Here is a 25,778-nt window from a genome sequence, read left to right as displayed (position 1 = left end):
AGCAATGGACTTGATTTGTCCTCGAGAATCCTTAAACGTTTTTTTACTAGATCCTTCCAAAACTGAGGTTGAAACTAATTATTCAATGACCATTCACCGGTCGGTGATTTAAGCGGAGTTAGAAAAGCCGGATGTCATCCTGATATAATCAGAAAGTGAAGCATCTTTCGAATTCTGAAAAGTAACCGATAGTACGTCAGATAGTGATAGTACTACTATGATATTATTATCATCTCGTGTTTACTTATCTAGTATTAAAGTAGTTTGGTACTTTGGTTAGAATAACAAAAAAAATCGCTTATCGATTCAGTCAGTCTTTATTTTACTCTGCTTTTTGTATACACTCTACAGGGCTCCGCCTCCGCGTCTTCGGTGAATGCGGTCTAATTTACTGCCCATCCATCCAGGACCGTGGACGTGAGGCGAGACTGGCGAGTACCGGTTGTGAATGGTGATCAACGAGGTCGTCGACCTCTTGAAGCGGATTCCAAGAAAGAAGAATTAATGTCAAAATATAATTTTTTGCTTCTGACAGTCATACTAAAAATTGAAGTTGCCTGGACCTTGGGCCTGGCCGCCTGAGGCTCTAACTCTAAGTCTCTTACTAAGACTAGCCTAATCTGAAATTGACTTTAACCTAACGACTATCACTAATTCAGCATAATTTCAGCTATGGAAAGTTTAGAACAGCTGGTTTTCCAGGTTATCACGTGTCCAAAAACAGCTACAAGGCATTACCAAAACATTTGTAAAGTCACTGGTAAGTAAAAATAGAACAATAGAATATAAAGATGATTAGGTACTAGGCTATCAAACTTTTTATATTTTTTACATTTCTAAATCCTACCTAGATTATTTGTCCATTTATTTGGTCTTGTAAAGAAGTTTGTGATTAGGTACTGTTCACCATTTAATTGCTTTTTCCCTCTTTGACTAATTTTTACTGTTGAAAATTATATAAATATAGCTAATTTAATAGGAGGGTATAATAATTTAATTTATAAACTTCGAAAAAATTGTATCTACATATAGTTCACTGAGTAAACTCCATAAAAACTTGGTAAATTTTATTTAGTTCATTGAGTAAACTTTAAGTAAAATGGCATATTTTGGCAAATATTTTCAAAAACTAACTTTGCACTGATTATTTTCTCACTTTCTTTTCTCTAATAAAACATTTAAAACTGTATGAGTGTAGGTAAAGATCTGCTCAATATTCCAAAATAATTCACAGAACCTGGGCTGGAAAAATTATTCATTTCATAAGAATGTTTAGACTACAAAATGATATAGCAAATCCTTTTGGAATCTTGCTTCTCCCATCGTCCCTGGCATGCCTTGTTTTTACTGACTCTGAAACCTTGCAGCTCAGTTTTTTGGGTGTGCAAAAATGACTGCCTGAAATTGGGTGGGTCCATTTTCTAGCTGGCAGTTGTTTAGTAGTTACAGTTTAATAAAATAGCCAATTCATTTGACAACCGTCAAATGGGGTATAGTCAGATGGGGTAAGACAGGACCGAAATCACTAACAAGCATGTAGCATCTATATCATGAATAAATAAAAAACCCTAAACCTATCACAAGGTGTAGTTATGCAATGGGCTTCTAAGCTACAACTCAGACTTTCTGCATACAACATAGTTTTCTGTACAGATTAAAAAAAGTGAGCTGGTCCCATCTTACCCCACTGGGGTAAGATGGTTGCAGAACAGGGTTGAAACAAACACTGAAATGACTGGCAATGATTGCTCTAACATATTCTTTCATCAAATTAAATTCAGTGCAGTTAGAATGCACGCCATGGGCCGGTCCTTTCTTACCCCATGAAGGCTGTGATCCTGTCTTACCCCATTTGACTATAATAAGGGAGGGACAGGCAAAGTAATGAGGGATACGGACAGACCTCCAACATTTCATACTTCATAGAAATGTTGTGGCAGCTAAACTAATTAAAATATTGCAATACTAAAAATAGTAGCGTAAAGTTCAATATTTTTCCCATCTATTTAGCATAAAGCAAGTTATGAAATCATAAATTTACTACCTCTAAAAAATGCCTGCACAAAAAAAGTGTGAAAAGTGAGATTTTGGAAAAGTACCTACCTCAGCTAAGGTCTGTAGTAAAAAAAAATATTTGCTGTATTAGAAAATTTTACTTACATAAAAGTTGCACTCAGGTGTTGGCTTAAAACTGTGATTGACAGAATTGGCATAGCTCATTAAAAAAATGGTGGCCATTTCTGTGCGACAGGGTAATAAGCCTATAAGGGACACCCTTGTGGGCCCAGGGTAATAAGGGACACCCCTAAAAATGCATTTACAGTAGAACCTTGGTTAGCAAAGGCTCCAGTTAAAAAAAATCAATTAACAAGGAATTTTGATTACATTTACCTCACTCTGCAAAAAAAATTTCACTTGACAAAAATTAATGCATCATCGGTCATCACAAAATTGTACATAGAATATCATAGATAGAATTGTTTGCTGGGCAACATAGAATGAAAAGTAATTAACCTAAACTATGATCTTTTTCTAAAAAAAATATGATGGTTGTCACTAAAATATTCCTTTCTATTTCAGGTGTTTTTTACAATCTTTTTTTGTTATAGGGAATTCACTTGACTCAATTAAAATGGTGCAAAATTACAAGCCATCCTGTAAGGCTAGCTACAGAAGAAATGCTACATGGCTGCTGATATGAAGCTTGCAGTGGACAAGGTTGTTGCCAATGTTCAATGGCATGTCCATGGATTAGGTACCGTAATATCACAACAATAATATGGTAATGTATGGATAAGGAAATATCATATCAATAAAGGAAAAACGAGTAAAAATCACAGAAAATTTCATTTATTCTACATCTACATAATCTACAAAGGAAGAAGAAGACTTCAGACTACTCTTAGTAATAGAGGAGTACACTCTGCATGCTTCAAACGTTTTAAAATTAAGTTTTATTTCAAATGTCCCTTATTACCCCATTCCCAGGTTTAGCTCTGGAGGCTTTTATTTTGCGTCTGGCACCTTACGAATAGCATATTAAATTTTTTTTCAAGATGCCATACAATAGCCCCTGCAAATACCTTTAAAATGAGCCCAAACATGGTTATGAAATGTTTCATGGTAAGAAGTTCTCAACAGAAAATGCTCAAAACTGTCCCTTATTACCCCGTTTGATGGTAGCAAAAAATTTTTCATAAGTCACATATTCACACTGAAAGCAATTAGCTGTTCTTTGTGGTTTATGTGATTGATAGAAATTATCTGTGGAATACATTAAAACTACCATTTTATAATATTTTTATCAAAAATTAATTTAGAACCATGGGCATGGTTAAAAGTTAAATGAACGGCAACAATTTTGGGTGATTGGGTCATTGGTGTGGTGGGTGCTGTGGCTCTGCCAAATTATTCATTTCAATGTATGAAAGGCAGTTGAAAATTTCATCTCTAGAATGCGTATGTTCTCATTGTAGAAAATCCTAATAAATTTCAATAATTTTTGCCCTTCTGACTGAAGTATGAGGGTGTTATCCAATATCCATTATCATTTCAATTTCAAGAAATGCTCAACCTGACCTAACAATCCTATTCATATAACATTTTGTGTGTAGCATTCCATAATTATTAAGTCATCCTACCACTATTTATGGGAACATTTGCTTTGTCTTTACATGTGCAAAACTCAAGAACAAATGGAAACTTTTCTGTAGACACATTTAATAGCTAATATAAATGGGAAGTTTGTGTTCATCTCAAATAAAGATAGAAAATTTTATTGACACTTTGATAGTATATATAATTGTTTTCGTGAGTTACTTTCTAATTGTAGTTTGTGGTACCTAACTTTTTACAAGGGCCTCCCTATTTTTATTAGTTGCCTCAATTAATAAAACTTTTCAGTCATCAACTAGTGCTTATGCTTAACCTGTATGTGAGCTATTTTTTCAACTCTGTGCAATCTTTGGAAATGAAATGGTCAAAGTAATCACATTGGATGCTAATATTATGTTTTACTTGACAGAAATGCTGGCTTTTGAAGAGGAACCATCCAAGATGTTGGCTTGCCTTGAGCTACTTGACAAGATCTACCCTCGTTCTCTCAACCTGGCATATCTCACTGCTGTGGTATTGCACAGGTACTAGCTATTGTCACTCCTCACCTCCATTATTTTTATTCTGCATTCCAGGTAGGCAGATATTCACTTTATTTGGATATATTTTATTAATTAGCAAGTCAAAATCTGAACTATCATAACTTGAATTATTAATCATTTTAGCTATATTTACCAGCGAGCAGTACAAATGTGTCTAAGTGCTGTTATAGGTATATAATAGAACCATACGAGCTTCAGCCTTATAATTACAAGAATAACTTTTCTCATTGTGACTCATAAATAAATGTATAAACAGGATTAATAAAATTTAGCTTCAGATGTTGTTGTTAGAGACCCTTCTTGATCTCTTTACCATTTTAATGTGAAAACCAATTTTCATTAAATATAGATACATGATGTGCTGAATTCAAAGTTCAGCTGCCATGATTAAAAAAAAATTTGCAATCACTGATACTGATTGTTTCTTTTTACAAAATTAAATATGTTAGTCATTTAAAGATAACACTAAAATATAGCAATTATACTAGATGAATGCCTATTGTGGCTAATTATTCTGTGGTAGAACATCTCCTGGCTGGAAAGTTTGGGCTTCAAATTGTAGGTTGGATTTGGAAGTAAATATGGTTTCCTTTCATGAAAGGCTTGCAATAAAGTCTGTGCAAACAATGAGAACAAATTATCCTGGATATTTCTTCCATGTATTTATTGTTGTGTGGTGTTGAAAAATTTGCTGTTCTTATTTATATTGCTTTGTTGGTTTTGATTGTTTAATGTGTTTGTAAATATTTTTTTTATGTAACTACCTATGTACCATGAGCTGTGGTAAAATTGGCTCTTGAAGTGTAACATTGGTCCCAAGTTAGAAAATTATTTATTGTGAAATTATTTGTGTGTTAAGTGTAATTAAGTGATGAGTTATTGACCTAGTTTATGGATCACTGGCTTGGTGAACTCATCCTATGATCAGACTAGGTACTACTGCACAACAAAAGGTTTTCTAAACTTTGGGCCCTTGTTGCACTTGAGAGCCGATCTTACCCTAACTGATGTTGCATAGCTTGTTATTTGTTGTTATACTGTAAGAAAGTTACAATCTTGTTGTCACTTGCTTAAGGGATATATAGAATGCAAGTACTGAAATTTTTGTTATTGCTAGTACATTTTGTAATATTTTTGAAGTAAAGATATTTATTATGAATGTTTTTTCTATCCTACAATATATTTCTTGCAGAAGTGAACTACATCGCGAGGCCTGGCAGATGCTAAATATGGGATACGCAATGCTTCCTGACACTCGAGAGCAAACCATTCATAGTCGTAGTGAAAACTTTCCTGTGTCAAAATCTTTAAAAACTTTCGATGCGTCTCAAGATAGCAGCATTAAAACTGAAGAGGATGAGGGAAATTTGGGGAATGTAACTGATATTCACGCAGTAGGAAAGGAGCTTGACAATGATGGTACTCTTAGTGAATGCACAAATGAACTAAATTCAAGAGCATGCGCTGTATCATCAACGGGCGGGAAAAATACTGCTTCAGAATTCTCAAGTAAGCCATGCAGCAGCACTGAGATATCAACTGAGCAAAGCAGGAAAATTAAAATTAGGGATCCGTGTTATCGTTCTTTACATGCTTCAGTTGTAGGTGCTCTTGTTGATCGATGGCATATACCGATGCTGAATGATAAGAAAAGAAACCTTGCCTTCCAAAAAGCTCTTGAAGCAAAAATTAGACAAAATTTGAGCAAGCGCGGTAACATAGATGTCCCAGAAAGTAAAAATGATAGTAAAACACTAGCAATGGACGTGAAGGACGTCAGTTTGAAGAAATTAAATAATACTGTTGACATGGAACGTAAGAAAAATCAGGCAGGGAGTTGTCAACGAGCTGCACGTTCTGTGCACGTGCTCGACATTGGCTCTGGATCTGGCTTGCTCAGGTAAGTTTTCTGCTAGCCTAATGTTATTGATGATCAATAATGCTGTGAAAAATGTATGAAGTCTGGGGCATCTTCAATGATCATAGCCACACAATCATCAGCGGTGGATGTGGCTCATTCAAGTATAATAGCAATATCGTTTTCTATCACTAATATTCCTGGTACTCGTACTGTTTGAATGCTTTTACTGTATTTTGGCTGCTTCCGTGCAAAGATCGGGTAAACAAATTTGCCCATCTATGGCTTGTGCTCTTTAAGTTGAAGTTTTACTTGTTGAGCTTAGGTAGAAGTTCAATTGGATTTCCTAAAGAAGTGCATCGATCGATTTTACAATAGCCATTGTATTATAGTCTACTTTTTGTTTTTAAAAACGATCACCATATAAACTGGATGTAACATGATCTGAGATTAAATCTGAGTACCGTTTAATGTTTTGAATGAGTTACTAGAACCCAAGCATTTTATCATGCTACTTATCTGTGTAATAATTTGCAATCAAACTCTGAATGGTAGTTAAAAATTGGAGCCGAAGATATTGTGTTTGTGCAGTTTGTACGCCGCGTTGTGTGCCCCTGATGTGGTCGTGGTGGGGTGCGATAGCAGCGCCTTCATGTGCGAGATGGCACGGGAGGTGGTGAGTCTCAATCTCGAGGCCAAGAACACCTTAGTGAAAAACAAGCGCTGTAGCGTCCGTAAAAATCGGCGGAAATTAAGCGGTTGCCACAGTGATGCAGCTGAAGTTCTGTGTGCTGACGACGATCCGAAAGCATCTTGTGAAACTTCTGAGGGCGCGAAACTCGTGAACGAGACCAAATCTAAACAAAAATATTCCTCGGAGAAACAATTGAAAATTGGTACCACTGAAAACTCAATTCGCGCAAAGAAGAAACGGTTCACGAGCAAGAAACATATGGGAAAACAAAGTCAGATCGAGATAATCAACACTCACAGCGGATCTCTGAAATTAAAAGAGAGGTTAGTAGCGACCGTATGACCTAGCCATACACGCCTTGTCTAATTTTCAACTCCCTCCCTCTGTACACATTACCTATGTCTTAATTTCGATATACCATATTATTTTCGAATCCGTGTAAAATTTGCAACGTGATTTAGCAAAGTTTAAATTGGATCACACTTTCTTGAAAACTAGTTTGATTTCAATATTTAATATTCTACGTCAAAAGATGAATGTGAGAACAGAGCTTGTGACTCGTGTTTGTCCCGATGTGCTGCAGACCGGTTGACGTTTTCTCCAAGTGCGTATTATGGCTGTCGATACTACCGTACCTTGTGTGGGTGAAGTCATAATAGAGTAAAGTGAATATTTCATTCAAATTCAATGTTGTCCATTCATAAATCCTTGCAGTGACGTTGGAACAATAACTTAGATCCAATAATTCACCGTCGTTTTCCATTGAATTAATTGAATTTTAATTTTTTACGGAAATCGTGCGAGTAAATGATAGCAGTTCGTTATAAATTGAGGGTGGGTGTTTCCAAGCTCCTTGCAATTCATCCGTTGCAGACGCACATCAAAAAAAGGCTAGTATGTATGGTTGACATTCAAATGAGTTTTAAGGTTGTTATAGTCTTAGGATTAATTGTCTCGCAGCTGTTACATATGTCTGATCGTATTTCGTAATTGGCTAGACTGTATTTTGAGTTCTGCCGGCATAAAATTGATGTTCTTTAATTTCTGCTTGCCCTGATGCATTGCATTGAATTGTGCATCATTACATTAGCCTGGACAGTTAATAGCGCGTGTCTGTTAATTTTACAATCATAATTTTAATGCTTACTGAAAAATAGCTGATCCTGTGGTTTAAGTTATTCATAAATGTTTTAGCTAAAATCTTGATTAAGGCATTTCTTCTCCAATCACGGTCTTGAATTTCTTTTCCTCTATTTTCATTCCTTGCCTTCGAATTCGTTTTCCGTTGCTAAGCTTCCTCCTCTTTATGTTTCACCTCGAAGTGAACTTCTTCATTAACGTTAGGTTTTGAACTTTATTTTTCTTTTTTTCTGTTAATTTATTTAATTTTCCCATTCAACACTTTGTATTCCAACTTGAGTGGTAGGTACGTCTTCATCGTTGACTTACAATTTCACTCATGCTTCCATATTATTTTTTACTTTTAACATTTTTAAGCTCCAGCACAAATACGAACTCGGGAGAGGGGTGTATGTCTTCATTGTTTGTTGATTTTACTTGGCTCCTGCTATTTACTCGTGTAATTCTACTTCAGTTATCCATGCTTAAATTTTCCCTTGTTTCCTAACTCAAAATACCTATGCGTATTATTCATTTTCATCGTCTGGCAGAGCTGACTTGGTCGTGAGTGAGACGCTGGATGCCGCGTTGCTGGGCGAGCAATGTGTCCCTACTTTGCTCGACGCTTGGCAGCGTTTATTGAAGACCCAAGGTCCTTCCATGTCTGATCCTGGTCAAGTTATCCCTGGTCGAGCCGAAGCTTTCTTTGCTCTCGTGGAGTGTCCTTATATTTGTCGATACTCCAAGCCCCTGCGGCGAACACATGCAGCGTTTGCTGCCATCACTTCAGTGCGCGATGACGATCCATACCAGACAGAACGACTGGAACACGTGCCAGGAGGCTACAAGCTGCTGAGTGAGTGGCACAAACTTCTCGAAATCGACTTTAATTCCATTCAAAACTTGAATGAATTTATCTCTGGTAAAGCCGACAAAGTTGTGTCACTGAAGTGTGACACTGATGGTATGGCTGACTCCGTCGTGCTGGGCTTCAAGCTTTACGTCGACGAAAACAATGTCATTGACACTCGTCCGGGCAATGGAAGTTGCTGGGAAACTGCCGTATTTCCAACTAAATCTCAAATAAAAGTAAAAGTGGGCGATGTTCTGAACTTTGAGATGACAGCTTCAGACTTGATCCGCATTAAACTTATTGAAGAACGAGATACTCGTGTGCAACATCCCGCCAACGTTTCCTCACCACCTACTACCGTGCAGTGTAACGAGCCTGAGAGTGCGACGAAAGGTAATTTAGAAGTTTTCCAGTCTGATTACAAACGGGAACCAGAATACGGGAACACATACACCGTATTAAGACCCATATCATTAAAAGCTTACAACAGCGCCAGTTTCACCGCCGCCATGACCAGTGCGGCTCGAGTCATTGCGACAAAGTTGATGGATGTTAACAGACAGATTTATGTTTATGACGAGTCTCCATTCCCGACTGCTGCTCTCGAATTGCACCGCATGCTGAGTAGAGTTACAACCGTCGTGAACGATGATGCTGTGCGTGATCTGTTTACAGCGAATAATTATTCATGCGTGCTTCTAAACGACTTGAATTATGCTGATGGATCTGGCGATTCCAACTTCGTTCTTCCGCACCACAGCACCACTGCAGGTTTAGATGATCCGCGCATCCGGAGCAGCAATGATCCACAAACTGAAACGGACTGCAAACCTTCAGAATGTTTCAAGTTCGATGTCATGTTCATGTGGCCCTTGAGTGATGTCGGGATTCTGTGTGACGACTTCGTCTCCAAGACCGAGTTTTGGTGAGTTATTTTATTCCGATCTTGCCATTAGTGGGGGGAGGGGAGTTTCCTTAGTAAAAACTTATGTTGAATTGCACCTTTTGTAAAAAACTATACATTATCTGAGAAGTACGTACGGTTCGATTTTTTGGCTTACAAGTGTAATGTTCATAGATAAATTTATTCTATAAAAATCCATTTGAAGACTCGTAAACTTATAGGGCTTACCCAAGAAGCATTTAATTTTTGTTGTTGGTTGAACGTTATATTTTAAGGATTCTAGTTTCATGCTTCTCCTTTTTTTCTTTGTTGAAAATGGAAATGTTTTACCACAACAGGTATACATCCATGTTAGACGATCTTCTATTACTGAGACCCATTCGCCTTTAATATTCGATATATTTAATGAACTTTCAAAAGCAATCACTCATCAAGATCTGACTTCTGACGAAAATATCGCGAGATTCAAGTGCAAGCCGAGCTTGTTTTGTAAGTTCCTAATAATTGAGCTAAAAAGAGATTTAGTTCAAATGAATTATTCTAAATGATATAAGGATAAGGCCTAATGGCAGCGAATGAAAGATCGCTAGCTATCAAAATAAATAGGACGAAATTTAACAAATAAAATCCATACAGGATTGATGAATCTATGCACGAGTTTTTAATTATATGGGTATAATGGTGAAATAACTTTGTACAGTTTTTCTCAACGTCGGCTCTTAATAATATCCGTTGGAGTATCACGCTCGTACATCGATTTTTCATTGAAGGAAGCTGTATTCAGCTCATCATCAACAATAAAGATAGGTACCATAAGATGCGCCAATTCGTGATAAGCTCCCGTCCGCGTTTTTGTGTATACTTAAATATCACTATAGGCTAATCCGCTACTATTAACATTCACGACCAATTTCGTGCACTTGATATTTGTGCAGTGGTCGCCATCTTTCATCTGGCGGTTACTTGTTCCCTGCACGCATCGACGTGTTCGGTGCATGTCTCGCCTCGGAAGACCTGCTGCGCTACACGCGCGTCTCCGACCTGAACGCTGGGGACGTGCGTTTATCGCCTGTGCTGGATATGGTCAAGGTGGGTCTTCATACGAGTTCAGTTTACAATCAAAATGATTGGCCTTCGAGTACTAAATACTGTTTATGATCGGATGATTTGGGCGTTTTTATGTAGCGTTAAGAATTACCGAGAAAAATTTCACTGAATATATCTCTTAGTGCTTGGTCTGTCTAAATTGGTGTCCATAGGAGCTTAGTTTTTGATGGCGCTGGAAAGGATATTAATCGATTCATTGGCGCAAGGAGTGAGGTAGATGAATGGTCTGGTGCAATCGATAGATATTTTTTATACCAAAAGCTGTATACTTGTGATGCATTAAAAGCACTGTAAAACGAAAGGTTATAAATATATTTTGTTCGAGAGACTAGGGTGAGGTTAGTGCCACGTAACAGCGTTTCAGTATGACGACAATTTAGCATAAATTACATACGATTCGGATAGCAAAGAATATCAACCTCTCGTATGGTTAACTGAAACATAAGAGTTATTTGAACGAAATAAAAAGCCTCAATCAATTCGAATCTGTCAATAAGCTTTAGAAGATATCGATCCTTCGGTGGCCACACACAAGTGCATGTGTAAAATCTAACAGAGGTGTACGTCACTGTAAACCGAAAATTGAGATTGTTGAAGCAATATTGAAAAAAAGAAGAGAATAAACGCTCGCGGTGATCTTGTACATTGCAGAAACAAGGCACTAAAATAACTCCTTTCAAACTTCCGAATTCAAACATGATGAATTGCATAGAACGATCTATTATCTTGACCACCACTTGCAATTAATCGATTTATTTGTACACCCTTCTTTGAAGATAACTCACGGCGTTTACAGGGGTACTTAGTCAACATTAATGTCATTGTTGAGAATAATCAATTTCGAGCAACGAAAGGAAAATAACTCGAGCGTTTCAATACAAATTCTATAAAATGCAGCACAACTACGGCACGCTGCTGACTCAAGAAAATTAGATTACCATTTCTTACCAATCGTACGATTTGTGCTTGCGTTGAAGAAGAGTACCACCGTACACTTGGATGCATTTTCAAGAACATGGGTTTAAGAATCAAATTTCTTATGCTTTATTAATCTTTCTTTGGTCCTACTCAGCTTCATAACTGAAATAAAAAGTTATCTTGTGCATGGTTGCTCGTCGTCGTTTGAAAAGCTCATAGTAATGCAACAGATGGAAAATTTTTTATTTGTCCATTTTTCTTACTAGCAGTAAAAGCTTTCAGTTTATGTCTAGCATTCCACAGTTAATTTTATATCAGTGCAAAAGCTTCATCAAGAGTATCGCACCTTCTCAATTATCTACTATCGTGTAAAGGCTAAGACTAGCCATAGGGTAATTTACGATGGACAGATCGATGTTTTTAGACGTTATCTAGTATTATTTGTTGCACAAGTTTAGCATTACCAACGATATCGCAATTACCATCGCACACTCTTCTGCTTTATTAGGAGATATATCTAGAATATCCTGTTTCAAAATCGGTGTAACCGCTAGAAATTTGTCCCGTTTCAACGTATTTATCGACATTACATAATTAGGTGACAACGGCAAGCTCCTCCTCTGTTTTGATGTTCTCGAGAGCCCTCTGGTTAACGAGCCCCGCGTTAATTAGGAAAATGAATCTGAGGGATGCGATCTCGAGCACAGAGTTGTTGAGCAGACGACAGCAGGTGCCCGCCACCACAGGCTTGCCGTCCACGAACATCGCGCGCTTGCCTTCATTGCGTAGGATAAACTCGCCGCCATCCGCCAGCGAGATTATGCCCTGCGTATAAGTTGTATTAGACTAAAATTCAACTAATAATCTGAGCCGTGCAATAAATATAGAATGTAGCATAGCAAACGTTGGAGTTTTAAGGCCAGTGAATCTATGCAGTTCGACTTTTGGTGGTGTTTAATGAATAATTAAACGATTTCAGGCGCTACTAGATGAGAGTACGGCTCGATGGAACGGTTTAAATATACACAATTCACATGTAGAAATTACAAATAATTACAAAATAACTCTCTCAAAATGAACTGCACTACTGAGTTGCACAGCACACAAAAACAATACGTCACCAAAATTCGATCACCTTTTCATACATACCTGTCGCCTGGATATTTTCCAAGCGGGTCCTTCCAGAGTGAGATCCACGTCGACGTGAACATCAGCAGCCTTACGCCCCAGTGTGATGTTGTCAGAGCGCATGAGGTATCTGCATAATCACAGCATCAATTACAGTTTGACGTGACCTTCCAGTTTAAATCTAGCTAATTTACGGCAAGCAGTCACGGCTTGAAATAAAATTCCGCGCTTATATCGATTTACCTATCTATTTGAGCTTGTATCGTTCGAGCGTATATCGATCTGATGCTCGAGTATCATCAATTTATCCAGTGACCGTTACATAACCATCGTCATACAAACCAAATCCAAACGTTTGTAAACTGATCGTTGCGGCCGTATGACATACTGAGTATATTAAAGTACACTTGTGTTACCCACTTTTGTCGGTTGGAATTTTCATTTAGTTCTATCAACACTTGGAATTCCTAGGCACAACAGCGAGAATGTAACTAACCTTAGTTAAGAGTTTTAACATGAAACTAGTTTCGGGATTGCAGTTAATGATTAAATCTGCAAGGTACTCCACCTTACACCAAAGACACAAAATTTTTACCTGACGAGTCGGCCCCTGAGAGTTGCCAGAGTGTTAGTGTCGAAGTCTGGAGGTGTTATTCCCGTGACGGAGTCCACAAGGACGCTCAGATGCGACACTTTGTCCTCGAGCTGCCGCAAGCGTCTCTTGTTGCCCCTCGACGCGACGAGCAGCTCGTGTGACAAGGCAGGGTCTGTCTTATCCTGGAGCTCCGCGTCCACAATCTTAAACATAGAAAACCTCAGTTACTATATTGCCACATTGAATTAATTGTATTCAGAAGTTGTAGGATTGAATACTACTCGCCAACGGGAAAATACATTAGATGGTATCATCTCCGCCTGAATTATTCAACAACTGGCGGGAAAAGAGAGTGAACACAGTAGTTCGTGTCTATATTTTATCGTGCAATTCAGAGGGCCGTATTGACGTTATACGTATATAAAGTGTCTAAAAAAAGTTTCATCAACAGATTGTCTTGCAAAATGATCAAACAACAGAGGTATTAACTGATTCACATAGTAGACCGAGTAGAAATTGAAAGCTGACCTGTTCCTCGGCTTCGCAGAAATCTTTATTAATTCCGTGTTTGAGCGGCGAAGTAGGGTTTTGGTCCGGTAGAAGATGATATTGTTTGAGCTGCTGCCAGTGAGACAATAAGGACTTTGCTGTACGACCAGCATGGAAGACATCAGGGTAATTCTGTAGCAGTAACTCGAATCTTTCAAGCTCAAGAAACGAGGTAGATTTTATGGTTGACAAGATATCCTCTTCTGCTTTACTAAACAAAGCTTTTGACTCGATGGCGCTAATCTGCAATAAAAGACAAGGAGTCAAGTGAGTAGGATTCATTATAATACTGTCATTGTCATTATATGAAGAGATTATCGCGATCGCGTAGACAGATATACCAGAACTTAAAGAGCATGTTACAAATTAAGAGAAAGTACCAGTCTAAGAGTGAGCTAAGTGGCAATATACTTCAAACTGTTACCTACACTCCTAAAAAAGTAATGGCATATAGTTTATCATCTAATGACGACCATGCTCTTAACACAAGACGAGTACATTTTATAACCCACTTGCTCAGGATGTAAATTTTTCATGGCTTGCTGAGCCACTTTTGAGACGGTAGGATCATACAGCAAGGCATACCAGCGCTCTTGTATTTCTCCTAGACTGAACTTGCAAGAAAACTTTACACCTCGATGTACCGCGGTCAGATCGCACGTCTGCTGTACTCCTAGTATTAACGCAAGGTCGTCTGTTGGCTTCCATCTCCCAAGGTCTTTGGATAAAACATTTGTTGAATTCTTGCCTTTCTTGGCTTTCTTATTGCTGACGTTTGTGGCAGGCTTTTGCAGAACTCTCTTGCGCGACTCTAAACTCACGCTCGGAGTCTGAAAAATAAAAATTTGATGTTAATACATGAAGAGCAAAGTTCCTAAAAACTTTATGTTTGCAGAAATCAATGATGTTTCATTGATGAACAGCAAATTTTAGATTGGTATTACATTAATAAAGAGAAACTTGCTGCAAATTAAATATCATTGCAATGCCCACAAAAAATCAATTTCCTTACAAGCTCAACTTGCTAAATCTTTTGAGCCCTGTTTAATTGTCTTGAGCTAGTGATGAAATATTTGAATGCAGCTTTCAACTCACAGGAGTAGGGGGAGCTGGGGCTTCAATCACAGAGATTGGAGCATTCCGCATTCTGAATTTAGGAAGGGGTGATAGCCCCTGACCTCCACCTAGACTAGACTCTACAAGTTCATCATCAAATTTAGGCCGTTTGATGTTGCGAGATGATGATCTTCTCTTAGTGCTTTCAGCATCTGACATGGCAGACATAGCATAGTCACGGTGGTGACTGCTCAAAACTCCTGCATAGGAAGCCATCTCTAGTGTAAATGCACAGGCTGTTTAACCTTCTGAAAAAAATACAAGATTTCAATTTCTCAATTAACAATAACACATCAATAATATGTTTTAAAATTACTTTTTAAAGACAACACTTCCAAAGAAGCCAGTGTCTATGATGTTACACATGTACAATGAATTTCTTACTTTATTTTTATATAGGTATTAAAAAAAATATTTTCTACATTTTTTTTATTTTAAAAAATTATTTTTTAAAATATTTATTTTTTATTATTTATTCTATCAATTGATTTCTGCATTGTTTGCAACTGTGTACAAAATTTCAGATTGATTGGACAGGTACCGGTAGCATAAATATTGATTATAAGATTTTTAGCAGACAAACAAACAAGAAGTAAAGTTGACAGTTCTTAACTGGCCTTCTTTAGAATTTTTAAAATGAACAATTGATCCTGAATGATAAAAGTTTCTTTCATATAATACTTGACTTTGTTGTAATAGGATGAGCATCACATACCGTACTGGTAGTGAGAAAATTTCACGGTAGTTAAATTATACAGGATGCAAAATATTTTTTTAAATCACAAGGAAACTCTATTTGTAAAGCAAATACTTTTTCACACTGACATTTTCTTAAGCCACTCCCAAATATGTATAAATATGCTTATCAAGATTGGAACTAATTTATGATTCCCTGATCATGGACAGTAAAATTAGCATCTGTGGGCCATTCCTATTATTACTATACACTGTAGTGGGGTAATACTAGTTTATTGGGAAAGATTAGATGAATTTATAAGGCGATATAACATCCTGAAGAAGTTTCATCTTGAACTTTATTGAAATGAATCAACCTGTTTATTCTACTCCTGGAATTACAGATCCGTTTAAAATCAATTGAACTATCAACATCATAAGAATTGGTAACCACTGCCCAATTTGCAGAGCTCAGTCCTTGATTTGCTAACATCAGGTTTTTAGGCTTGAATCATTGCTGGTATTATTGAGGTTTTGTTGTCAGAACTACTTTAGCCATCAAGATCTGTCAGGGATATTATAAAGTATTTAAAAGCTATGTGTCATCAGGAGCTTTCAAAAAAAATTTTTTATTGCTGGAAGGTATTTTGCAAAACCAAGAGAAGCATCACTTTTAACACTTGCAATTTTTTAAAAATCATCTGTGGAATAATTATTTCCTGACAATTTTTAGGAATTTCTGCTCAATATTACTGGTTGAACTATAGGCTTACTATTTGTGCAAGATAAAATTGATCATTTTTTTTAGATCTGCAAAATCTTTTCACATGCATACAGTGTGGAACCCTGGAGGGGATTTAAATTAACCAGTGTACACAGCATATTGGACAGGCCATCAGCCTGAAGTGGATGACATCACAATCAATCACAGTCTGGAGATGAACATGCATCTGCCAAATAACAGAAGCTTTATGTACTATCATGGAATTTCACACTGCATGCATATGCATAATGAATCTGTTCAAAAATTGTTGTCCATGGCATGGATAATAGATTCATCTAAAAATTGTTTACATGCAGTTTATACTAGAAAATTGGTCACAAATCATGTATGAAAGAGGTTATACCACCCATGGTCATTGAATATATCTACCATAATCATGATGGAATTGTAGGAACTGGTTGGTCATTTAGATCCACCAGGACTACCAGACAGGTCCAGCGCTACTCACTTCCACAGCAGGGGAGGGTGCAATTTGAAAGCCCTCTAAAGAGTACTATTTATTAGGCATGTGGCACTTATTTGTTAATGAGATGCCAGTTATTTGGGTTGCTGGAGCTCTCTAATGCACTTGTCCAGTCTGTCCTGCTCCTATTGAAGCAGGAAGAGCGTGCTGCCACTACTGCTTGGTGCTGGCCCACTTGGATTGAAGCATGCATCCATCCCACTCCTATTGGAGCAATTGCCCTCATATCTTTAGCCAGTGCGCTCCTCAATTATGTAGGTACGTGGTCATTTAAACGGCATTTAGAATGCCCCCTAGATGCTTTTCAGCCATTCTTCAGAGGCAAAGCCACACAAGATTCCTGCTATATGAAATATCTCTTATCTAATTCAGTAGCAATGGTTAATAAGAGCATAATTGGGCTGTAAGATTACACAAGTATTGCAAAATTGCCACTTCTAGAGCTGCAAAATTTTATTGATTAGTAGCAAAATTCCAATCCAGCACTCATGCTTTTGGTCTATTTCACTTGTTTTATTGCCAATGCCTAACTTAATAAGACTTAATTTGTATAAATAAGAAAAACCTTTAAACAGTATAGTTTTTGCCTAGGTAGGGTAAACACACCATATTCTGACACATTAAAGATGAATCAAGAAATGAATGGCTATAAAAAGATCACTGTATGCGCTACTGGTGTTCTGATTGCTTTACGTCACTCTCATAACGCCACACTATGTGCAGCAAGGTCAACTATCAACTTTTACAAATGTTTCAATGTTCTCCTAGTTGACTAATTGACTTGAACTTTTGCTCTGAGGATCTTGACATTTTTCCGCCGGCCGCCAGACCTATTGTTTTGCAGGAATTTGGCACGCAATAGTATGACGTCACTATTTCAACCATCTACACATGGGTGGAACTAAGACAAAGCTTAATATAAAGGAAAAGGTTGAGAAGTGTTGGAATTATCTGCCACGATGTTGGAATATGGTGTGTTTACGTACCCTAGCCCAGCCGGCCTACAATTTATAAAAAAAGCCCATCAAAAAAGTTATTAGTTACCCAGTTTCTGTAAATTCCGCTGAACATTCCATATTAATGAATGCATGATAGGGTAAACCCGGTATATTCCGTCACATTAAGGACGCATCGAGAAATGAAAAACTATAAAAAAATAACCGTATGCGTTACTCAAGTTCCGTTTGCTTTATTTGACTTGCAAACCACCGTACTACGCGCCAGCAACAACGAAACGTCACAAAATGTTGCCATATTTATTTAAAAGCCTTTAGAATGGAAACCTACCAATCGGCAGCAAATCCCTATATTCCGTCACTGTGTGTGGCAATATTCAGCACGTGGTGAGACGTATTATGTCCGCGCTTCAAATTCTACTGATACGTAATGCCGTCATCCACGTGTTCGAATTCTGTTTGCTGTGTGAGCTGTATTGGAATACAACACGGCTTTGAATTAGAACACTAATGAATATTGAACACTACTTAATTACGCTTTTACTATTTGGTAGAGCAAGGTCAACTGTCAAATTTGACACATTTTTCGATGATCTCACTGGGTAGCGTGCATCGTCTCTCTTTGGATCTCAATATTTTCCCACTAGATGGCCAAGACCTAGTGTTTTGGCATTAGTTTGACACGCAACTGTATGACCGTACTATGACGTGATTGATGTCACCATTTCAACCATCAATGAACGCATGGAACTAAAACAAAGCTTGATATAAAGGAAAAACTAAAGAGGTGACGGAATTACCTACTATGACGGAATATACCGCGTTTACCCTAATATGAGATTGTCATGCATGATTGCAATTGCATGTGCTGTGCATCCATGATGATATTGATATGATCTGCATTCTGCAGTTAAGCCTTAAAAAAATTTTCATCTCTGCTTGATGAATAGTCAGGTTTTTAGCCTAGTCTGGGCTTTAAAAATCAAGTTGCCTAAAGCAATAAGCATGAAGTCTGAGAAATGAAACTTTGACAATTTCCATAATTCCTAACCTATTCTATTGGAATGAGTGGATGACAATTCACTATTTGAATATCAAGATTTTTATTTAAACACCTTACAGGCTTACTGTGACCTTAGCACTGTGCATCCATCATGATATTGATATGATCTGCATTCTGCAGTTAAGCCTTAAAAAAATTTTCATCTCTGCTTGATGAATAGTCAGGTTTTTAGCCTAGTCTGGGCTTTAAAAATCAAGTTGCCTAAAGCAATAAGCATGAAGTCTGAGAAATGAAACTTTGACAATTTCCATAATTCCTAACCTATTCTATTGGAATGAGTGGATGACAATTCACTATTTGAATATCAAGATTTTTATTTAAACACCTTACAGGCTTACTGTGACCTTAGCACTTAGCAGCAGCTTAGCTACCTGCTACTAGTGCCAAGTTGTTGCTTTGTTTGTTCAATGTTGGAGTTGGTCTCAAGTCTGTCACTGTCAGGCTCAGGCCAAGCTGGCCAACTGTCACAACTCACACCTGGTGAGTAAGTGGTGACCTGGACATGCATTAGTGGACGATTTTCCAACCAATGATATGATTGATATCAGTGATGAGTTTAATTAGGTAGCTTATAAGAATTACCGCAACTACTTGAACTTTTAAATTTCAAGACGTGTGTTTGTTGATCTTTTTAGCTATGATGATTCCATGTATGATGTACGGCACTTCAAATAACTGTTAGCCTAATTGTTCTGGGAATTGCATTTTTCCGTGTTTTTTCAAGTGATCCTGTTTCTCTTCATAGTATTTCCGATTAACTGGCGATTGCTGGAGCCTGGAAATGCTGGACAGCTGGAGTAGTGAAATTCTCCAGAGGTGTTGCTACCAGGTGTTGGCGACTTGGCGTTTTTCTTCGATATTCTATCTGCGGATTGCAGGATTACAAAAAAATAAAAATTTATATGATATGAACGGATTCTAAATTAATATAGATGGGTTCTATACGAAATGTAGTGAGTAGTAAAAATCTTAATCTCATCTTTTTTGCATTACTTACATAAGTTATAGCATGGTTGAATTATACAAGGTTGACCCATGAGAAGTTCCGTCTTTCAGTTCAGCTTACTTGTTGCGTCACTGAGATCGAGAAACCTAAAGACGTGTTTGAAGTATATAAGGTTGACCCAAGAAAAGTCCCGTCTTTCAGTTCAGCTTTCTTGTTACGTCACTGAGATCGATAAACGTAAACAAACCCGTCATTCCTATGACTGATTGGTTGACTGGTGTGATCGCATTTCGGTGATTGGTTAATGCCTGTGACGTCAATGAGATCAGTGACGTCACAGGAGAACAACAAGCTTCATCCGAGAACATGAGCTTCTCATGGGTCAACCTTATACTAGTTCAACCATGGTAAGTTCTACGGTTATTTCTTGTTTTTTTTTTTCAAAATAATAATGCAGTGATGCCATGAAATATCGTGTTACCATCGATAAAGAGACTCTTCTAGCTACGTCTCTCAAATTTTTTCATTTTCTCATTTTAATTTTCGGTTAACAAAATTATAATTTGATGAAACTGTAATGAAATTACGATATTGTGTTCATTCATTTTTAGTTAATAAAAAAATAGGTGATGGATATTTAAAAGAAATAAATTCCACATTCTTTTATTAAATTACTAATACCGTTTTGAAGTGATCCTGAAAAATTTTAGATTGTCGGTCAGGTTTTCGAATTTTTTTAACGTTTTCCTCGTGAAAAACTCTAAGTTACATTTCATTGAGCAAACTTATCAAAAGTTGTGTTGCCTGTAGCGCCCCCACGAGCGTATCTGATCCTCGAGTCTAGCTAGCTGATTCTGACTAGCGAATCTGATTCGGCGATATTTCGGGAGCGCGGCCGTGGGTAACAAAATTGACTCGTAAACAGGCCCTGGGCCTAACGCCAACCATCAGCATGCAATATTTACACATAGCCTCAGATCAATGAGCTGTGGGTAACTCCGACTAACAGTAAATCCGCTTTGCACAACAGCCACTGCTCCACAGCGCCCGAGCACAACTGGCCGGAGCGCAACAGGCCCTACCGCAACAGGCGGCGCAGGTTAGGTTAAGTTAGGTCACGTTATGTTAGGAGTAGCTGTTGCGGTAGGGCCTATTGCGCCCCGGCCAGTTGTGCTCCGGCCTGTATGCGCTCTGGCCTGTAACTGAACGGCGCTGTTGTGGTGGGCGATTTGTGTTAAAAGCCGTGAAGATGCCCGGCTGCGTTACGCTCGGGAAGGTATACGAATCGCACTGTGGACTTGGGCTATGCTGACCTCTAGCTATCCACCCGATATTTTACCGTACACCTATGTACTTTGCTCGCAACGCTCTGTCGTGAAGATGAGTCAGCCTTCAGCTGAGGTATGTTGCAGCTGCTGCCATCGTTGTCATACCGTCGCGTTGAATGTGCTCGGGACAGTGAAAAGGCAACGGAGGAAAATATCTATGTGGTCAAAAGAATGGCTAGTCAATCGACATAGATGCAGTCAATATGAATTTGCTAAATTTCATACGCCACGATAATCAAAACACTATCAAAACTATTTAAGGATTATTTATTTTTTTTAAAGTTAGGGTCTGCATTGGGAACTTTTTCTCGCGTAATTCGAATGAGACATTCCCATGCTTTGTCTCTTGTAATTTGTTCGAATATTCTGCGCTATGGACCTTCCACAAGCACGGCAAATTGCGGTACTCTTTAATAAACCTGTTAAGGAAGTCAGGGCTCATGAATAGCTTGTAGGCCGACATGACTGCACACACCCTACCAGCCATGCGTCTGCAGTGCAACTAAACTGGAACCGACTTCAAAAGTTCAACCGAGGCCGAGGCTCCGAGCGGCGAGCGCCCGAGCCCCCAGTGCTGCCCCACAGCAAGCAGGGGAAGCCATGGCTCGGCTCGCCTATATTTTGCCCACCTCGGTTCGTTCGGCGCCATATTTGGGGGGTTTTGAGGTTAGCCGAGTTAGACTCGCGAGTCGGACTCTATACATTGTATGGGACTCTATGGTGTATGTCCGAAATGAGATTTATCCTACAAATGACCGACCGTTGCTAATAATAGATTTGTCCGACATGTAACCGACCTTTCTTCGGAATCAGATTTGGCATACCTCTGTTCGAGATGAGATAATTCTAAACTATGTTCGACGAGGCCATTTGTCCAACACTCGTCCGGACTTTGTCCAAACAAAGTTTCACCTTTACCTGATATAGGTCCGAAAATTTCTGAGCTTAGTACAAGGTTTGTTCAAAATTTGACTTGATTTTGTCCGAACTTAGCCCCTACCTTCGTACGAGATTAGTCAAAACCAGTGTTTCCTATGATTACTAACTCCTCCAATTTGAGAACCCGTCATCGCGAATCCCGGCATACTAAATTCATTGGAAAACCTTTTTGTCTTCCCTCACCTTTTTGCAATATATTACTATTAGAAAAATAATTCCGGGTCTTTTACTTCCCACTACGATGAGTATTGTGAATACGCGCCCGAATACCCTGATACATTTGTTGCACCACGCTTCAATCACACAATTTTTTTCTCAAATATACAAACGATTATGTACCGCAAGCCGCGAAATACGGTATTTGCATTCAACAAACTCGGTTAACTGGTATGGATAGTATTATTTACAGGGATCAAAAATATATAGTAACTCTGCGTGACCTATTTTCATTAAATTGTGTCTTTAGAAGATAAGTAAAAATCTAACCAGCAAAATTTGTGCTTACTTATCTTTTATTTTGTTTCAGACCACCCACCATCTTGATTTAGCTGTGCAGTCGCTCCCGCATATCCAACTCAGTGGCGTCGCCCACCTCTTCACTATTGATATGATGAATGGCTCTGCTTCCAGTAAATTTACTGACTCTCGTGATGAATTAGAGACACCAAATAAAGACAATTGCATATCTTCAACCATGAAAACGAATACAACAGTGCCTGCTTCACGCAATACTTCCTGTCCGAAGGAGAAAGTTAGCCGCACGGCTCAGGAGCCTGATTCGACGGATCGAAATAAATGTCAAGATCGACAATGCTCTATCGAGCCTGATAAAGCAAGCGCAGAGAATGAGTCGCAAGAAGAGCAGAATGTGAAGTCTCTTCATGGCCGAGGGCTACTTGCTCTCGGCGATCGAACTCTCTTTGAACGGGACTTTCGACTGCCAGTACAGAAGGAAGGGTTAATGGTTGGGGTCGCTCATTGGTTCAATTTGCGAGGAATTTTTGATATTCGCAATCGTTCAAAAATTGACGGGAATCCACCTGCTACGGAATTACCTGAAGCTACTATCGATTCTAACCTGTGCTCTTACTACCAACAAACTGTGAAACTATTGCATAGAAGTGAAGTACATGCCGCAGAGAACGATTCTTTTAGTAATCGATTCAAAAAACCCAATGATACTCTGACTCATTCCGTCATTTCTGAAGGTGGGCTAGAGCTTTCCACCCCCACTCTTCTTGAACAAAGTGTACAAACATCTCCACCGAACATCGCCAGCAACGTTATCGATCCTAAATTCCAACTGGACCAGACTTGTATTCAAACCAAAGACGATGTCCTATTAACGGAAACATCAACAGACTCTGTCAATTTTTTCTTACAATCGAATATTGCCGCTAATCCTCTTCAAAGTCATTTAGATCCTACACCTTTACCATTATATACTGGCTCTTCGCACATAACTGCTACGTCAAGCCACTCCCATGACACTTCCCCAGAGCGGGAAGCATGTGGAATGCCCTCGGTGATCACAGTCGGGGATGAGTCACCGTGCAGTCAGGCTTGCTTCATGCTTGACGAGCCGTTGCACGTGGAGCCTGGGCAGAATTTGCGACTTGACTGCGTGTACAGGAAGGGCTGCTTTTGGGTTGATGCATACCAATGAACTCCGTACTATTGACAAAATTGAAGGTGCACACTCTCTTATCCTAAAAAAAACGAAGATGATCGCCCTGTTGTTTTGGAGAAATTGAAGGTGCTCGTGAGTCGTGACATTGTGATTGTAATGAATCAATTGGAGGGTTTCACTCTATTTTAGCTCAGAGATTAAAAAACTTGCAAGGTTTCTTTTATTGTTAATAAGAAATTGAATGGGTTCTGCCAATTGTATTATAATTCTAATAAGTGATACTACGAGGAGTGGTACCTTTACAACGATAACCAAATAGGTACCCACCGTTTTTTGTCTGGCGTGTGAGGTGTGTTCGGCCTCAGTGACCTGCACTTCCCAGGCTCCCTGTGGCTGCCGTTTACTACCAAACCGATTGAAAATAAGTATTAATATAATTACTGCATCTCCTTGAATTGGCATAATTCTACGATGATTTTATACGAGTCACTCGTTAATAGAAGAATAATATGATGTAGAATATAATCAATCGCCAATGCTCTTCGTGTAAAATTTAAAAAGCCTTGCGAACTATTTTATTGTCACTGCACAGGTTGTTGAATTGAAATTTGTTCAGTTCGTGTTGTTAAATTATAGTTGAAAATATTTTTGTATGGCTGGGCGTGTGTTTCATATTTCTCGAGAATCGCGATGAAGTTGTCTGAGTTTGAGCAATTATCACGTACCGCCCTAGTTTTGTTCACCCACCTCATGTTGTCACGGCAACTGCACCAGACAACAAACCTAACCCAGACACGATACCTAACCTGCACTCTCGTTCTCTTGTCTCACCGTGGCAGTCGCTTCTCTAGTGTTGTGGACTTTTAGGCCATCCGTTTCAAAAGCCGTTTACAAAACTTTTTATCATACGTTTGTTTATTTTTTTCATTTCGATTATAATGATCGCCGATATGAACCTTGCCATAAACTGTAGCCTGTAAAAATAACGCAATCATGTCGCTCTTCAGGGGAACAGATTGCTTCATAATAAATACTGGTTAACAGTACAATAGTACCTTCTAAGGAATCATTTCCAGCTATCAACGACTATTAAGTATATTTTTTCTATGACCTGTAGTTGGATAAAGTTTTGCATTTTGTAGGTATGGAAAAAATGTAGACTCGGATAAGTGAGTAATACTTAGCCCATATGGCAATGCACATTTTGCTTTTTAACATAGTGATGTCGGCTCTGAAGTGTAGGCCTGATGTGGCCTGTCGCCGATTCTTTTCCATTTCGTGCCTTGTTCATAGAATCTAAACTCGTGTCATTTGACCGGATCTTTTCATGACTGGCGATAGTTTGAAGAAGCTACTAGACTTCCACCGGGTTCGATAAGGAGCTAGGCATTTCAAATCTGAACATATATTTTTCCATAGCTTTATCTAGTCTGTTCTTGAACGCGTTCATACTTGGAGCGCCAACGATGTCATCGGGAAGGCTGTTCCACATGTCGGTGATTCGAAGCGAGAAGAAATTTTGTCGCGTGGAGAAGTTGCAGCGCAATTTTTTTAGCTTATAGCCGTGGCCCCTGGTGTTGGTTCTTGTTTCAAATTCTAGTAACCCTTCAGGGACCTTGTATAGACCATGAGTATACTTGTATACTTCAATGAGGTCCCCACGCAGACGTCGATAACTGAGGCTTGGAAGCTTCATAATCTTCAATCTTTCTTCATAGGACTTGCCCTTCAAGCCTGGAATTATCCTTGTTGCACGTCTTTGAACATTCTCTATTAAATTTCTGTCCTTTTCGAATCTCGGTGACCACACAACGTTTCCAAACTCTAGACTCGGGCGTACGACGGCAACAAACAACTGCTTCATCGTTTCTGCATCTAGGAACTCGTATGAGCGTCTGATTAGTCCAAGAAGTTTGTTGGATGTGTTAGCTTGCGTTTCAACATGCTTAGAAAATTTCAGCTCCTTGTCGACATAAACTCCGAGATCTTTTTCCAC

At 38.5% G+C, this 25,778-nt stretch overlaps 2 protein-coding genes across 2 annotated transcripts; one reads left to right on the top strand and one right to left on the bottom strand.

The window, feature by feature from the left end:
• The first annotated feature begins 64 nt into the window (after positions 1–64).
• On the top strand, positions 65–25,038 carry LOC108666473. Its single transcript, XM_047882584.1, has 8 exons — positions 65–191; positions 352–760; positions 4,025–4,139; positions 5,350–6,057; positions 6,607–7,032; positions 8,380–9,606; positions 10,521–10,674; positions 22,679–25,038. The coding sequence occupies exons 2-8, from the start codon at positions 673–675 to the stop codon at positions 23,816–23,818; spliced, it is 3,858 nt and encodes a 1,285-aa protein (XP_047738540.1). The 5' UTR covers positions 65–191; positions 352–672; the 3' UTR covers positions 23,819–25,038.
• LOC108666481 (microspherule protein 1) lies at positions 11,721–15,248 on the bottom strand. Its single transcript, XM_018153367.2, has 6 exons — positions 14,978–15,248; positions 14,395–14,712; positions 13,862–14,125; positions 13,334–13,536; positions 12,760–12,868; positions 11,721–12,435 (listed from the first exon to the last, which is right to left on the bottom strand). Exons 1-6 carry the CDS (start codon positions 15,212–15,214, stop codon positions 12,205–12,207), a joined length of 1,362 nt encoding a protein of 453 aa, XP_018008856.1. The 5' UTR covers positions 15,215–15,248; the 3' UTR covers positions 11,721–12,204.
• Positions 25,039–25,778: the final 740 nt, after the last annotated feature.

The sequence above is a fragment of the Hyalella azteca genome, unplaced genomic scaffold, assembly GCF_000764305.2.
Source record: "Hyalella azteca isolate HAZT.00-mixed unplaced genomic scaffold, Hazt_2.0.2 contig10770, whole genome shotgun sequence".
Taxonomy (NCBI): Eukaryota; Metazoa; Arthropoda; class Malacostraca; order Amphipoda; family Hyalellidae; genus Hyalella; species Hyalella azteca.
The sequence above is the reverse complement of the archived record's forward strand: the minus strand, read 5'-3'. Positions and strand labels throughout refer to the sequence as shown.

Bases quoted from the DNA above. Each gene is read 5' to 3' on its own strand.
- LOC108666473 (XM_047882584.1), top strand. From the start codon at position 673: ATGGAAAGTTTAGAACAGCTGGTTTTCCAGGTTATCACGTGTCCAAAA. The intron at 6,058-6,606 runs GTAAGTTTTCTG...GTGTTTGTGCAG, and splicing joins TCTGGATCTGGCTTGCTCAG to TTTGTACGCCGCGTTGTGTG. The intron at 9,607-10,520 runs GTGAGTTATTTT...ATATTTGTGCAG, and splicing joins GTCTCCAAGACCGAGTTTTG to TGGTCGCCATCTTTCATCTG.
- LOC108666481 (XM_018153367.2), bottom strand. From the start codon at position 15,214: ATGGCTTCCTATGCAGGAGTTTTGAGCAGTCACCACCGTGACTATGCT. The intron at 14,126-14,394 runs GTGGGTTATAAA...CTTTTATTGCAG, and splicing joins AAAATTTACATCCTGAGCAA to ATTAGCGCCATCGAGTCAAA. The intron at 12,869-13,333 runs GTAAAAATTTTG...GTGATTATGCAG, and splicing joins CTCAGGGGCCGACTCGTCAG to ATACCTCATGCGCTCTGACA.